This window comes from Pseudorca crassidens, chromosome 19 (genome assembly GCF_039906515.1).
Source record: "Pseudorca crassidens isolate mPseCra1 chromosome 19, mPseCra1.hap1, whole genome shotgun sequence".
Taxonomy (NCBI): Eukaryota; Metazoa; Chordata; class Mammalia; order Artiodactyla; family Delphinidae; genus Pseudorca; species Pseudorca crassidens.
Genome location: NC_090314.1, coordinates 50,696,761 through 50,713,654, shown reverse-complemented (window position 1 = coordinate 50,713,654; position 16,894 = coordinate 50,696,761). Strand labels below are relative to the sequence as shown.

At 41.0% G+C, this 16,894-nt stretch overlaps 1 protein-coding gene and 1 non-coding gene across 3 annotated transcripts; one reads left to right on the top strand and one right to left on the bottom strand.

The window, feature by feature from the left end:
- Window positions 1-2,244: 2,244 nt before the first annotated feature.
- Window positions 2,245-2,317, bottom strand: TRNAR-CCG (transfer RNA arginine (anticodon CCG)). Its single transcript has one exon. It is a non-coding gene; the product is annotated as a tRNA-Arg (tRNA).
- A 3,837-nt stretch (window positions 2,318-6,154) lies between these two features.
- KPNA2 (karyopherin subunit alpha 2) lies at window positions 6,155-16,049 on the top strand. 2 transcript variants are annotated; one of them, XM_067715028.1, is made up of 11 exons: window positions 6,155-6,292; window positions 7,632-7,729; window positions 7,882-8,019; window positions 9,843-9,931; window positions 10,808-11,076; window positions 11,344-11,438; window positions 11,535-11,798; window positions 11,990-12,223; window positions 12,465-12,647; window positions 14,141-14,290; window positions 15,698-16,049. In XM_067715028.1, the coding sequence occupies exons 2-11, from the start codon at window positions 7,655-7,657 to the stop codon at window positions 15,788-15,790; spliced, it is 1,590 nt and encodes a 529-aa protein (XP_067571129.1). In that variant the 5' UTR covers window positions 6,155-6,292; window positions 7,632-7,654; the 3' UTR covers window positions 15,791-16,049. The 2 variants fall into 2 exon arrangements, with proteins under 2 accessions (XP_067571129.1, XP_067571130.1); XM_067715029.1 differs by having other exon boundaries at window positions 6,184-6,288.
- Window positions 16,050-16,894: the final 845 nt, after the last annotated feature.

Below are 16,894 nucleotides of genomic sequence, written 5' to 3'. Positions count from 1 at the left end.
CCGCAACTAGAGGAAGCCTGTGCACAGCAACGAAGACCCAACGCAGCCAAAAATAAACAATAAATAAATAAAAAATAAAATGAATTTCAAACTTCAGGTCAAAGTCAAGCAAGAAAATGACTGAAAGGTATTTCTTAAATTTGCCAATTAAGAGGTCCCTCTCCAGGAGGAGTGTGGCCGGCGACAGAGGAATGAAGAGAACATGGCAGGTGGAGGGAAGGAGACCCTGGGGACTCAGGAGCCGCCCTTGAGGCAACCTGAATGCATGGAGGGAGGTGCCCAGGACTCATGCCAGGTGCCCAGGACCAAGGGTGAGCTTTTAAGGACTGGAGAATCTGTAGAATGTTTGAGGCTCAAAGGAAACAGCCAGTAGAGGCAAACGAAAGACATAGTCAAGGGGGGGAATTAACGGGCTTCCACCTTCTGAGTGTTTACTAAGTGTCAGACAAGTTTCCTGAGGAGAGAGGGGTTCAAAGCAAAATCAGAGGGAGGGACTGGCCTGGGACTGGAGGAGAGACATCTCTTCATGTGAGACAGAAGAGGGAAAACACGGAGGAGATGATGGAGGTGAGGGAAGAGGAAAATGTGGAATTTGCATGGAATGACTTGAATGTGGGGTGTTCAGTAGGCATTGACTTCAGCCAAATGAACTATGGTGAATGAGTCACAAAACATCTGCCAGAGAGAAGGAGCTGGGCTGAGAGGAGAGGCTGTAGGAGAGAAATGAGGTGGGAGAGTGAGCTTGCTGGAGGCTGAGCAGGCCAGTCAGAAGCCCAGAGAGGGGAGGACGTGTGAGGAGTTTGTCCTGCCCAGTCCTCAGGCTGAGTATTGTGTACGAGAGCAATCTTGCCTTTGGACCACAGAGACATTGTCACTCTCCGTTGTCCCCAGATGCTGCCTACAGGTAGGAGGCAGGAGACAATGCAGCTCCGATTTTTTGAGCACCTACTGTAGCAAGGACCTAATGTGGCCGTCAGCGCTGAGGTACCAAGAATGCAGCTGGAAATTATGTCCTGGGCTTATTTATTTGTTAATGTGTTCCGGTTTTTAAATTCAGCCCTACATTCCTAATCTTAAAAAAGGTGGGGGGCGCTTCCCTGGCGATCCAGTAGTTAAGACTCTGCGCTCCCAATGCAGGGGGCACGGGTTTGATGGGTGGTCTGGGGAACTAAGATCCTGCACGGTGTGGCCAAAAAAGAAAAAAGAAGGGTTGGGGGTAAAGGTATCAGCTAAATTTCCCCATTGATTGTTTAGGGGTTCTTTCTCTAATAAATTTTAATTTTGGAATAATTTCAGATTTACATGGCAGTTGCAAAGATAGAACAGAGGGCTCCCATATACCCTTCACTCAGTTTCCCCTGATGCTAACATCTTATATTACCATGTACACTTGTTACAACTAAGAAATCAACATTGGCATACTCTTCTCTTGGTAACTAAACTCCAGAATGTATTCGGATTCCACTGGTTTTTCCACTAACGTCCTTTATCTTTTTCAGACTCAAATCCAGGATACCACATCGCACTTAGTATTTAAGTTGTTTTTCAGAAGTAGGACTTATTCCTCGATATTCCTCTTGTACAAGTTTTAGAAGAAGAGTTTAAACTTTTCAAGCTAGTCAACTGAACCAGTCTGACAAACTTAAACTCTGATTGTATTTCTTTTATTACAGTAATTTGCAAATTAAATACACACACACACACATACAAACCTTATGTTCCAACTACAATTTGTTGTTCATTATACTTTAGGGGCAGAAACCATAAATTATATTTATTGTATTTGTATGTTTTAGCACAGATAAAAACACAGTTGCTTATATATTCTCCTTAGTACTGGAAATAAATGTTTGGACCCAGCACAGTTGAATCTGCTCACACACCCCTTGGGATAAGAATGGGGAGGAAGTTTTGCATGTGTGGCTGCCCATGATGAAACCCATTTTTAAAAGATAGAAAAAGAAATGATGCCATCTGTCCAGTTGGCAGTTGCTGTTTCCTAAGCCTTTTCTCTTTTAAAGATCAGTATAAACTAAGCAAGAGTAAATGCTCCCCTTTTGGGTCAGATTTTAGCTTTCACTTGCAAGGTCTCAATTCCAGTGCTGTTAGAACTCGGAGATGCATTTCCTAATTTGTAAATAGGATAGCCCTCGAGATCGCTGTAGAGAAAGCGAAATTACGACATTTCAAAATCTACTTTTGAGCTCATCAGGGCGTTTCTCTCCATCAAAATTAATCTCCGTGCGACCCAGATGGGACTCGAACCCACAATCCCCAGCTCCGGAGGCTGATGCCTTATCCATTAGGCCACTGGGTCACCACGGGATCCGGGTTCTCACACCGTCCCCTTACGCAATGCCATCATCGCGCACCGCCCTCGCGCTCTGCGGCCTCCCTTCCGGCGGTGTGTGATTTGGGAGCCGCCCCCAGTGCCTGCAGCACGCGCCTGCGCACTCCTGCGCCCTCGACCCGTCCCGCCGCCAGAGCCTCCGCGCGCATGCGCAGGATCTGCCCCACCCCATTGCCCTGGTACTGCGTGGCCCGCACGCGGGCGGCTTTGGGTGTCTCTGGGGGAGCTGTTTCCTCTTGGGTTTTCGGAAGGGTCTCAGTCCTGGCAGTATACTAGGCGCACTTGGTGGGCGGGGGAACTCTAAACAAAATTCCAATGCTTGGACTCTCCCCGTTCTAATTCTATTTACCAGGGCGGTCCCGGGCCTCTGCATTTTGCAGAGTTCTTGCGACCTTCTTCTGGGGTGAGGTCCTACCGCATCCCCCCAACCTTCCCGTCCCTAACAGCTCCCTCCTTCCCTTTTTTCCCCTGCATTTATTCAAAGTACGTTAATTGGATAACATTATGTGCTGGAAGCTGTTGGGAGTTTGCAGGGTGAACAGGCTTTTCTTCAAATCTGCCCTTCTCCCCCACTCACCTACAAACATTTTTCTCCCCATCTCTTCTTTCCCTCCGAATTGAAGGGAAAATAAATATAACGAGGTCCCTAAATACAAAATAATACGAATTTTGTTTTGTTTTTATCCTAAAGCTAGGTCTTCGATAAAGATTTAGAGATTTTCTGGTTCCATGCATAGTATCTGTATGCTTGTTGCATATAAAGGTGCTGCATTTGTTATTTTTAAAAATACACGATTTCGTTTTCTTCTTAGACACATAATACCTGTTCATTTAAAAAATTGTATAAAATGGGGGTAAGCCAAACAAAAATTGAAATTGATTATAATTTTACCATTCAGAGTTAACCACTATTAACATTTTGGTGTGCATCTTTCAAATCTTATGTGTCAGTGTGTTATGTGTCAGTTTTATTACCTGTGGATCCTGAGTCATCCAGGAAATGCTTTTCACAAAAACTAGGACATTATTAGTGAATAATAAATAATCATATAGCAACGATGGTGCAGAAGCAATGGTGGGTAAAACTGACACAGCGAATCAAGGCAGTGACACTAAGCAATAATCGTTATTCTTCACCTTTGTGCAGTGGAGGGAGGGGAGGGAATTTGGGCCAGCTTCACTTAAGAACATCCTTGATGACACTATAAGAATTATTAATTTAAATCTCGACCCTTGAGTACACATCTTTTTAATATTTTGTGGGACAAAATGGGAATTATGCATAAATCACTTTTACCACAGAATTCAATGGTTGTCTCTTGAGGAAAACATTTGTTCAGTGTTTGAGTTGCAGGCTAAACTGGCTGCTTTTTCAGTGGAACATAGTTCTTGAAAGAATGACTGACAGGTAAACTATAATTATTCAGACTTGGGCACACTTGGGTTTGCTTCTCTGGAGCAGCTTCACTCTCAGGCTCACATCATCAGAGCACGCAGTCCACTGGAAGAGAGGGGATATCTCACAAAAGTCTCAGTAAATATTTTACTGCATTGTGTTACATCTTTATCACCAAATTCCTGTGTCTGGCAGATGGAATGTACTGATTGGCTTAGGCCAGACAGACCCTCTCCTGAATCTCCATCCAAACTACAATAGGAACAGTTGGGGGTGTATGCTTTCCCAGGACAAGGTTGTATCTTTCAAAGGCAACTTTCACTTTTGACATTTTACTTCTGTTTCAGGTTATTTTCAGGTGCAAGCACAGAATAGTGGTCAGAGAGCACGGATCCTGGAATGAGATGGCCTGGGTTTGAATCCTGTCTGCCATTTACTCCTGTGCGAACCTGTACAAGTTACTTAACCACCCACTCTTCTGTGAAATGGAACAAATAATAATACTACCTCACAGAGTTGTGAAGATTAAATGTATTCATAAAGGTAAAACACTTAGAACAATTCTGGGCACATAGTACCCAATACTTGCAAGCAAAAGAAAACCCAATTTGGGGCTTCCCTGGTGGCGCAGTGTTAAGAATCCAACCGCTAAGAATCCACGTGCCAACGCAGGGGACATGGGTTCGAACCCTCCTCCGGGAAGATCCCACATGCTGCAGAACAACTAAGCCCGTGCGCCACAACTACTAAGCCCGCGCGCCTACAGCCCGTGCTCTGCAACAAGAGAAGCCTGCGCACCGCAACAAAGAGTAGCCCCCCTAGCCGCAACTAGAGAAAGCCCACGCACAGCAACAAAGACCCAACGCAGCCAAAAAATAAATTAAAAAAAAAAAAAGAAAACCCAATTTAACGAGCTTAAACAACAAAGGAAATGTATTGGATGATGTAATTTCAAAGTCATATAAGCAGCTTTCTGAGGTAAGGCAGGCTGTTGATCCTGGTTTCTCTACAACTGTCTAATTCAGATTTCTAGGACTCACATCTCTCCGTTCAGAAGAACAGAGCCTGCTTTCCAACCTCTAATCATTAAACAAAAGGCACAGGCTTCCCAACTGGATGAATTTAGGTCACATGACTTCCCCAGAACCATTCACAGTAGCCAAGAGAATGCCTTGTAGTGACTGGTTTGGAGGTGAAATCCTTCCACATTTTTGCATTTAGGGAGATAGGATTGTGCTGATTGGTTAGGTGGGAGTAGAATCAACCTCCTATGACTCTCATAGCTGCTACACAATGAGTGAGGCTGGCAAAAGTGCCTGCGAGAAGGGATGAAGATAATTGTTTGAATTTATCTATAGTAAAAAATAAGCCAATACAGCTTTTCTTAAAAATACCCTTTTCAGAATACAGAAAAGTTGCAAAAAGACAACAAAGTGGCCCATAATCCTGAGGTTCTGATAACCATCATTGATGCTTTTTTAAAAAGTACAAGAAAATACAAACATTTTATTCAGAAATGTATAAAATATAGCATAGATCATTACTATAACAATTGACAAAATTTGAACACAGACTATAAATAAGTAATCGCATCAAAGTTCAGTTGTCTTGAATTTGATGATTGTGGTGTGGTTATATAATAGAATTCTTACAAGATATAAGCCGAAATATTTAGGGGTAAAGGGACATGATTTCTCAGACTTGCTCTCAAATGGTTCAAAAAGTAATATGTAAAAGCCGTGTGTATATATATTTACATAGAGAAAGAAATAGTAAATGTGGCAGATGTTAACATTTGGCAAATATGGATAAAGATTTGCAGCTCTACTGTATTTGAAATTATTAAAAATAAGACTGGAGAAACAGGCATAATAAATCTTTTGTTACCATATTTATGCCTTCTATGCAGTCTTTTGCATGACGCAAGTTAAACAACAACATCAACACCACCTAAAAAATGCAGCACATATCTGCCTTACCCCTCCCCTCCTTGATGGCCAGAAACCCCGGCCAAGTTCCTTCTGAGTCCTATCAGGGGAAAAATGCATAGCAATATATTTCTATATCAAGATTTTGAAAGAGAATTATTTTGGGAATCATTTGTGGTACTTGTTTAAGGCAAACATCCAGGGAAACTACCATCCACCATACAGGCATAAACCCACTGCTAAAAGCCAACGCTCCAGGCATGGCTGACTGGGAACTGGCCCTTCGCGCTGCATGCCGGGATCTGGAGTCTTTCTCCTCCGAACTGCAAGGCGCTCTGGGATAGCCCGGCCTCTCCCTTATCTCGCGATGCTATCCTCTCTTCTTCGGGGCCCTCTGACCCCCGCCCCAACGTGTTTTTCAAATCCACCAATGGGCGCATAGCGTAAGCTCGAACCAGCCAATCGGAATGCGGGGCCACCGGGAAATTTAAATCGCGCCGGCCGGCTGCTCGAGCCACACCGTCCTCTGGCTGACCGTGGTGCACGTCTTGAGTGCAGTCGATCCGCAGCCTGTGCGCCCCGCACCGCCTCCTGTGGAAGCTTGAGCCGGCTGTGTAGGTACGAACTGAGGCCGCAGCCCGGCCCGAGCGGCAACGGCTGGCCCGCAAGGCCGCGCTCGGATTGCAGGCGGCGGGAGGGGAGGCCCGGGGTAGGTGCCGGGCCTGGCTTTGGCCTCTCTGGTTAACGAGGCCTCGGGGGCGTAGTTCGTTGGCGAGACGGGCGTTGCACGATGCTTGGCTGTAGGTCTCGAGGCCCTCCGAACAGCCGCGATTGTCTTTGAGAGAGAATCAGAGTGAGGCCCGAGGAGGAAAGCCTCGGTAGGGGGCCCAGCGCCTCTGGCTCCTCCTCCGCCCGTTCCCGCTGCTGCTTCCCCGAAATGGGGTCGGGGCTGGGGGCGTGGGGCAGGGGAAGGGACTGGAGATGGAGGTGGCAGTTGCAAGTTCTGTCTCTTAACACGTAGGCCCAGGTTTGGTTGTGTCACAATTTCGTAAAAGAACAGAATGGAATTAAAGATAGCCACTTGTAAGGAAGACTTTTACTTTTGTGCTCTCTTGGAGAATGCTCTTAAGTAGCTGAGTTTGAGTGAAGCACAGCTGATAATCAGCCTAATTTAGTGGATTCGCTCAGAATTTCTGGAAATGAAAATGTATGCGAGATGCTGAAGATGCAGAACTGCGTCGCAGGTGTTCAGGGTGGGTGGGCAGGAAATTTTATGAAAGACTCCACAAAGTAATGATGAATCCGATTTTAAAAAAATTTTCTGACGTGGAGAATGTACCTGTTTGGGCCTTTTAAAGACAGTAGAGGCTCCAGAGGATCGGAATTTATGGCCCCTAGGACATAGATTTTAACTGTAACCTCATTTCCCCTACTTTGTCTTCAATTAACTATTTATAGATCCCATATAGAGTTTAGAGGCACACTGTCCGGTGTGGTAGTCCCCAAACGCATGTGGCTACTCTGAATTGAGTTATGCTGTAAGCTTAAAGTCCCTGCAAGATCTCGAAGAAAAAAGAATGTAAAATATCTCAGTAATTTTTTGATGTAACGTGTTGAAATGAGAAAATATATGTTGGGTTAAATAAAATATGTTACTGAAGTTAATTTCATTTTGTTCCTTTTTGCTTTTTTAAAAATGTGGCTACTAGGAAACTTAAATTTATGCAGCCTGCATTATATTTCTGGTGGACAGTACTGCTCCAGGAAGTTATCAGCCCTTCAGAGGGGAGGGGCCGAAGATCATTTGGCCAAAGCTGTTTAATAGTGCTGAAAAAGGAAGTTCTTCCTCTCACATAGAAATGTAGACTCAATATGTGTTTGATAATTCCATTAATGCTCATCTTATTGCACAACAAAATGATAAAAGGGAAATTTTTTTCTCTCCCTCATCTTACAGCTTTCTCCCTTTGTCTCATAACCATGTCCACCAATGAGAATGCTAATTCACCAGCTGCCCGCCTTAACAGATTCAAGAACAAGGGGAAAGACAGTACAGTGAGTACCTTCTGTTGCTTTCCTATGATATTTTTTAAACGGGAATATATTTGGAAAGGGGGTCAAAATTTTGAGCGAATTTGAAAAAGTGCCCTCACTTGGCAACAAAAACTGATTGTAATAGGTGAGATAATGTGTTGTCTTTGCTCAAGGAAATGAGGCGGCGCCGAATAGAAGTTAATGTGGAGCTCAGGAAAGCTAAGAAGGATGACCAGATGCTGAAAAGGAGAAATGTCAGCTCTTTTCCAGATGATGCTGCTTCTCCACTGCAGGAAAACCGCAACAACCAGGTAAGGATATTTTAGCTTATGAATTACGGTAAACCCAGAAAAATCAATATGGGGCTTTTCTTAGAAATTTAAATCAACATTCCTAGCTTTGTGGTTTTAACTATCAAATGTGAAGATCTGTTTTTGTGTGCTACCCGGCAGTAATTCTGATGGGTTGTCTTTTTCCTGCCCACCCTCCGAAATCTACTGAAGCTGATCCTAAGGTTGTCTTTAGCTCTGATCTCCCTTCAAGTTTCCCTGCATTTTCAGTTGCCAGCTCATACCTTGACCTGGCCATTTAACTGTTAATTGAAAGTTAATCATGTCCAGAACCATCTTATTTCTACCTCTTTCTTTCTCTTTCTCTTTCCCTTCCTTCCTTCCTTTCTTCTCTATTTTTTATACTTGTCACCAGCTTTATTCAGGTCTTTTTCCTCAGTACTGAAATACTTTCAGTAGTCTCCTAATTTTATCTTTCCCTTCATTCTGTGCCACATACTACTTACCTAAAAATTTTCCTAAAATTCTGCTTTAAACATCTTAGAAACTTTATGGTTTTAAATCCTTATTTTTTGAAGGTTTTTTGTAAATTAGACCCATCTTAGATTTTCAAATTTATGTATTTCATCTTTCAAAGATATTGGGCACTTTCCTACTTTTTTTCATGTTATGCTTTACTTTAGCGCTCCGTATTTTATCAGTTTTTTTTTTTAATTGAATTCCACCTATGCGCTATTTCTCGAGTTTTATACTCAAATCCCATCTTCTCCTTATAGCACTCTTTGGTTAGCCTAACAGGAAAAATGCTCCCTTCTCAGAATTCCTGTAGCACCCCATTCTGCACCAAAAAAGGAGAGTAAATTCTGTATAACACTATATACATATAACACCATATATATATATATATATATATATATATAGTGTTATACATATAGCCATTTATTATATGGTTGTTTGCTTGTCACATTTTCCTTGTTAAGTTGTAAGCCTATAGGGAGAAAGGGACACTGTCTTTTTGAGCTAACTGTAGCATTGGTTCTCAAAGCAATGCTACAGTTAACTCAAACCTATGATCACAACCTATACATTTATATTTGTAACACTACTATGGAAATGAATAGATAACAAACTTAGATATGAAAAATCCCAGCATATCTAAATACAAGTGATTTAGACTAAGGTAGGAATAACCTTCACAGTGCTCTAATTCATTTTTTTAAAGTTGTTCACAGCTACTTTATCTAGTGACTAAATGCTGGGATACTCCATTACTTGAGACTTTGTTTAATCATGACACCAAGTTTGAGAATTGTTCTACATATTAAAAATGAATATTTCATTAACAGGCAAATTTTAATGTAGGGCTAAACTCTTAGTAACTGATTATAAACTTAGGGTTGGGATTTTATTGTTTGTATTTAATCCTTTTTTTTAAATAAATTTATTTTATTTTATTTACTTTATTTTTGGCTGCGTTGGGTCTTCGTTGCTACACATGGGCTTTTCTGTGGTTGCAGTGAACAGGGGCTACCCTTCATTAGCGGTGCTCGGACTTTTCACTGCAATGGCTTCTCTTGTTGTGGAGCACGGGCTCTAGGCGCGTGGACTTCAGTAGTTGTGGCACACAGGCTCAGTAGTTGTGGCTCACGGGCTCTAGAGCACAGGCTCAGTAGTTGTGGTGCACAGGCTTAGTTGCTTTGCGGCATGTGGGATCTTCCCGGACCAGGGCTTGAACCCGTGTCCCCTGCATTGGCAGGTGGATTCTTAACTGCTACGCCACCAGGGAAGTCCTATATTTAATCTTGAAAATGATAATTTGCAAAATTAATTCCATTTTCTTGTAGGGCACTGTAAATTGGTCTGTTGATGACATTGTCAAAGGCATAAATAGCAACAATTTGGAAAGCCAGCTCCAAGCTACTCAAGCTGCTAGGTAAGCCTTGTCTGCTATAGCATGGGTAACCTAAGAAATCAGCCTTTTTACATTTTTTGGTGGGAGAGTGATGAGCAGGTGGTGTGGGTAAAGTAAAGTTTAAGCCAGGCCTAGACCTATTTTCATTAGAATCTTCCCTTAGGAGGATATAAAATTTTCTGTAATTGCCTAAATTCCATCTACCTCTAGTGATAATCACTATTAACCTTTTGGTGTACTTTTTAACAAAATTACAAAGTTTTTGTCGGAGTGGCATTTCAAGTCTGTCAGGGAAAGGAGGAATTATTCAGGAAGTGGGATTAGCTATCCCTAATAGCTAATGGGAAGGAGGTGCTATCCCATTTATTTAGAATGGTCCATCCATTTAGGAAATAAATATATGTAGACTCTTATCTTCCACCATACACAAATATTTGTGATATCCATAATAGAAAGGATTAATAATTTCTGTAGCTTGACAGTGTGGGGAAAAGCAAATCCAGTTGACAAATGATCATGGAAAAGATGTTTAGCTTCATTAGTGGTCAGAGAAATGCAAATTAACAATGAGAGTGCAATGCTATCAGATTTGTCAAAGTTTTTAAAAAGTGATAAGATCTAAAGTAGATTTCTGCAGAGATGCAGAGAGAAGGTTCTACATTATTGGTAATATCTCAGTTTTGGAAAAAAAGTAGTTTACGACGCAACTTATGGTAGCGCCATGCAGCCAGTCTGCTCAGCTCCTCTTAAATTCCAGAATGTCTCAGCATTTAGTGCTTTACTGTAAAAGGTTGTTTAAAGTTCTAAACTCTTGAGTTGCATTTTAAATTGTTTTTTTATATGAATGTGTTTTGATAATCACCTTCAATTTTTGTTTCTCTTTTTGCTTACCCTTAGGAAGCTGCTTTCCAGGGAAAAACAGCCCCCTATAGACAGCATAATCCGGGCTGGTTTGATTCCAAAATTTGTGTCCTTCTTGGGCAGAACTGATTGTAGTCCCATTCAGTTTGAATCTGCTTGGGCCCTCACTAACATTGCTTCTGGGACATCAGAACAGACAAAGGCTGTGGTAGATGGAGGTGCTATCCCAGCATTCATTTCTCTGTTGGCATCTCCCCACACTCACATCAGTGAACAAGCTGTATGGGCTCTAGGAAACATTGCAGGTACTTGGATTTAAGATTCTTTTGACTTGAGTGTCTTCAGTCATACTGAGGTTAGTAGAAGTGCCTTGTCATAAGTAATAGTGACGTCTGTGTTGGGTTTTGAACTTACTTGCTTCCAGTGCATATAAGGGGTGGAAGTGGCATCTAATTTAAGGAATTTCTGAGAGTGTTTTCTTTGCTTCAAGACACTGGTGCACTCAGTCACTGAAATTGATGGTGCTAAACAAGCAGTTACGGTTAACTTTTGCCTTTTTTTTTTTTTTAAAGGTGATGGCTCAGTTTTCCGAGACTTGGTTATCAAGTATGGTGCAGTTGACCCGCTGTTGGCACTTTTGGCGGTTCCTGATTTGTCATCTTTAGCGGTAAGTTACTTAACATACATCAAGTTATTCATTGATTCTAATTTTCCCACCTTCTCAAAAAACAGAGCACTTCATTGCATTTTTCTTTTCCCCTAGTGTGGTTACTTACGTAATCTTACCTGGACACTTTCAAATCTTTGTCGCAACAAGAATCCTGCACCCCCCTTAGATGCTGTTGAGCAAATTCTTCCTACTTTAGTTCGTCTCCTGCATCACGATGATCCAGAAGTTTTAGCTGATACCTGCTGGGCTATTTCCTACCTTACCGATGGTCCAAATGAACGGATTGAAATGGTTGTGAAAACTGGGGTTGTACCCCAACTTGTGAAGCTTTTAGGAGCTACTGAATTGCCAATTGTGGTAAGTTAACTTTCAGGTGAGAATATAAACTCTAAGGAGCATAATCAATTGGTACTAATATTGACATATTGTCTATTTTAGGCCATATAATGAGCTTCTTACTTGTCAAAACTTTTAGGGTATAGAGATTTTGAGCAGTGCTGGAAAAGATAAAGGATAACCGCCAGCGTCAACATTTTTTTCCTTTTCAGACTCCCGCGCTAAGAGCCATAGGGAATATTGTCACTGGGACAGATGAACAGACTCAGGTTGTAATAGATGCAGGAGCACTTGCCATCTTTCCCAGCCTGCTTACGAACTCCAAAACTAATATTCAGAAGGAAGCTACATGGACAATGTCAAACATCACGGCTGGCCGCCAGGACCAGATACAGCAAGTTGTAAATCATGGATTAGTTCCATTCCTTGTTGGCGTTCTCTCTAAGGTAATGAAGTCTTAGGACTTAATAAGGGATTGTTAGTGTTTATGGACAGGCACTTGGTAGATTCTTAATGTACTAATGTAAAGTTGTACTTAACTGCTTTTGCTAAATAATAGTCATTTCTTTTACTTAAGCTTGGATAGAACCAGTTGGTAGTTTTAGTCACCGTTTTTCTAGAACAGTACTTTTGGAATCTTATTTTTATGACCATTCTGAAATAAACCTGTTTCCTTATGTTAATTAGGCCGACTTTAAGACACAAAAGGAAGCTGTATGGGCTGTGACCAACTACACAAGCGGCGGAACAGTTGAGCAGATTGTATACCTTGTTCATTGTGGCATAATAGAACCGTTGATGAACCTCCTAACTGCGAAAGACACTAAAATTATTCTGGTTATTCTGGATGCCATCTCAAATATCTTTCAGGTAAGTCTTAAGAAGGTGGCATGTGTTTGAATTTGGACTTGATAATTGGTTTGCTATGAAGGTGACTGGGGTGGGGGCAGCTGAGCTTACTCAGGGGGCCACAGAATCAGAGAGACATTTATGGGGGCCACACTCTTGATAAAAGGTGTGACAACGGATTGTAAGAGAGATAAAGGAGATGACAGGTGAATGATGTCACCTGAATTGAGGTCAGGTACATATGTGGACACTATTCATACCTATTTATTTTGTCAAGAGTTTTTAATTCCCCAGTTTCATACTGAATTTTGGTGAAATTAAATTTGAATGACCTAGTTAATTATATTTTTCTTCTGGTTCCGTTCCTAATTGATCCAAGCATGCTAGCACAGGGCACTTGTCATAGTGCTTGGTGGTAGGTAGGTCTTACTCAACAACTTTAAACTTCAGATTATGGAAATTTGTACATATCAAAGTTGAGTTTAGAATAATGATCCCTAGTGTATCCATCACCTAGCATAAATAATTGTCAACATTTGGCCTCTTTTTCTACTCACCTTACCTAAAATTTTATTTTTTTTAATTAATTAATTTATTTTTGGCTGCATTGGGTCTTCGTTGCTGCGTGCGGGCTTTCTCTAGTTGCGGCGAGTGGGGGCTACTCTTCGTTGGGGTGCGCGCGGGCTTCTCATTGCGGTGGCTTCTCGTTGTGGGGCACAGGCTCTAGGCACATGGGCTTCAGTAGTTGTGGCATGTGGGCTCAGTAGTTGTTGCTCACGGGCTCTAGAGCGTAGGCTCAGCAGTTGTGCACGGGCTTAGCTGCTGCACGGCATGTGGGATCTTCCCAGACCAGGGCTTAAACCCGTGTCCCCTGCGTTGGCAGGCGGATTCTTAACCGCTGCGCCACCAGGGAAGCCCTAAAATTTTATTTTGAAGCAAGTAAGTAATTTCATTTTTAAAAATTTATGTTTCTTCTAAAAGTTGAGAACTTTAAAACATATTTAGCCACAATGTCATTCTTACACCTAATAGGTTCTTGATATCATCAAATAATCTAGTCCAGGGAATTTGTTTTTACATACCGTAGGCCCTCTTTACTCTTGGACAATGGTTCTCTTCCTTGACTACATACATTTTGGGATTATCTGGGGTGCTTTTACACTAGTAATTTCCAATTCCCATCACAGACCAATTGAACCTGGATATACCGTCATTTTTAAAGTTGCCGAGGTGATTTTGATGCACAGAAAAGATTGAGAACTATACTATGATCGTTGTGGCTGAAGGCTACAGAAGTAGTTGCTAAGAGCAAGTACAGGTCTGATTCCCTTGAATTTTTAAAAAATGTAAAATGTAGATAAAAATGGAGATAGTTTTATCTCATAGGATTATGGAAGGAACTGTTGTGTTTATTTCTGTCTGATACATATTGATAGTCAAACATAGACATTGTTTTCTTCATTAAAACAGAACATTCAAAGTTGAAGCTACTAAACTTGGAAATTTTTTTTTAGGCTGCTGAGAAACTAGGTGAAACTGAGAAACTTAGTATAATGATTGAAGAATGTGGAGGTTTGGACAAAATTGAAGCTCTACAAAACCATGAAAATGAGTCTGTGTACAAAGCTTCATTAAGCTTGATTGAGAAGTATTTCTCTGTGGAGGTGAGTAAGCTGGTAATGTTAATAAGCACTGGGAAAATACACACTTAGGATTAAGCCCGTAAGATTTTTTTTTCCTCATACTTCTTTAATGAGCCCTGATAAATACAGTAAAATATTAGTGTAAGTAGGAGATGACATACATATTTGCACCTTTAATGTTTGGCTTGATGATAATACCATCTTTGTAACTTGAGATATTAAAAAGTCACCAATTTACTTTCGAATGAAAAGCCTCACGAATCTTAGAATATCTTTTTTGTTGTTGTTGTTTAATTTATTTATTTGGTTGTGCTGGGTCTTAGTTGCAGCATGCTTGTGGGCTCCAGTTCCCTGACCAGGGATCGAACCTGGGCCCCCTGCACTGGGATCGCGGAGTCTTAACCACTGTGCTACCAGGGAAGTCCCATGAATCTTGGAATCTTGAGACTAAGTTTGTGTAGGAGTTGGAGAAGTAGGCCGACCCCACAGCCATTCTCTGGCCTAATCTGTTTTGCTCTTGCCTACTGCAAAGTGACAGGTTAAAAAAATCTCTATTTTTCTGTTAATTGTAGAAACTTTCTTTAAAAATTTTTTTCTTTTAGTATTATAATTTTTTATTGAAGTATTGTTGATTTACAATGTTGTGTTAATTATTGCTGTACAGCAAAGTGATTCAGTTATACATACATATATATTCTTTTTTGTGTATATTATTTTCCACTATGGTTTATCATAGGATATTGACTATAGTTCTCTGTGCTGTACAGTAAGAACTTGTTTATCCATTCTATGTATAATAGCTTACATTTAACGCCAGCCTCTCACTCCATCCTTCCCCTATCCCCCTCCCTCTTGGCAACCGCCAGTCTGTTCTTGATGTCTGTGATTCTGTTTCACAGATAGGTTCATTTGTGTTGTAGTTTAGATTCCACATGTAAGTAATATACAGTATTTGTCTTTCTGACTTATTTCACTTAGTATGATAATCTCTAGTTTTATCCATGTTGTAGTAGCATTTCTTAACCCATTCAGAATCTTCCCCTCTCAGGCAAGTTCAGTATCCCTCCCTCTGCTATTTGAGATATTGAAGTGTGTTTCAGGATTAAAGGTGAAATACACAAATGAAGACTTTAAGAGTGAATACCTTATAGGCATTATGCTAAGTGAAATGAGTCAGACAGAGGAAGACAAATACCATAAGATCTCTCTTATATGTGGAATGTTAAAAAACACACACACAAGCTCATAGATATGGAGAACAGATTGGTGGTTGCCAGAGGTGGGAGAAATGTGTAAACTTGTTTTTGTTTTTAGCCTAAATAAATTGAGATAAAAGAAGAAAAAAGTAAATATAGACTTCTAGGCAGCTACCTCTTAGAAATGTGCCATATTTATGGGATTATATTGTTTGTTTTTAAATACTTCCAGGAAGAGGAAGATCAAAATGTTGTGCCAGAAACTACCTCTGAAGGGTATACATTCCAAGTTCAGGATGGCACTGCTGGGACCTTCAACTTTTAGATTGTACATCTGAGGCATAAAGTTGTTTGTTGTGTACTATGTTTGGTAGAAGTTTGTCTTACTGTTTCTCTACTAAGAACTCTTTACACGTGGTTTGTCATTGTAGCACTTTTTACAAAGAAACTATACTTGAACAGTTCCAAACTGTACATACTGTATGAAGCTTCTCCTCTCAATGGGTTTCTTATTTCTTTGTGGAATTTCATATCTTGCAGTGTCCTGTAAATAAAGATTAAATTCCACCCTTTTCTTTACTTCACCATGCCGATGTGTTACTTTCTAATTTAGAGCTCTTAAAGGCTGCAAATGAAGGGGAGCTGAATTGAACGGATGTGACTCTAACCAGGGGTGTAGTTTTGGTTGCAGACATCATTTAATGTAAGGTTTGTTATGTCATCAAGGATACAAGATTGATAACTTCCTGCCCACTTCTGAATTCTGGCTTTGCTCCAGGCTGCTTCCCCTCTTGGTTGGTGAAAATGGCCATTGGCACTTCCAGTCTTCACATCCATTTCACACCAGTCAGAAAAATTTTTTTCACAAGTTTTCACCAAAGAACAAATAAAATTTCGCAGAAGCCCTGAGCCAATGTCTTCTCAAGGCTTACTGGCCAGGGAGATGGGATAAAAATCTTAAATTTAATCATAAATTTCTCCTGGAGTTACAAGTGGAATTCATTCCTCTGAAATTTCAAGGCTGAAAGTGGTTTCAAGGCTGCACCTTGGCATCAACAACTGGGAAAGTTTAATTGGTAAGGGGTGGGGTTGAAATAGTGTACTTAAGTTTTTAATTTAATCCCCAGGTGCTCCATCTGTGCAGCCTGGGTTGTGAAAGCCACTACTTGAAAGAGTTGCTATGCTGTTAGCAGAAAAGGAAGGGGTTGGGGGGTGGAGTGTTAGCTACAGTATCCAAGAAGTCTCAGGAAAATGCATCTTTAAAGTACAACTGTTAGTTTCTGCCTTTTTTTTTTTTAATTTATTTTTGGCTGCTTTTTTGACTGGTGGAAAAGTGATGAGCAAAGCCTCCACTGCCTTTTTCCACCACCGAAGATAAAAGCTGGGACTTCCCTGGTGGCACAGTGGTTAAGAATCTGCCTGCCAATGC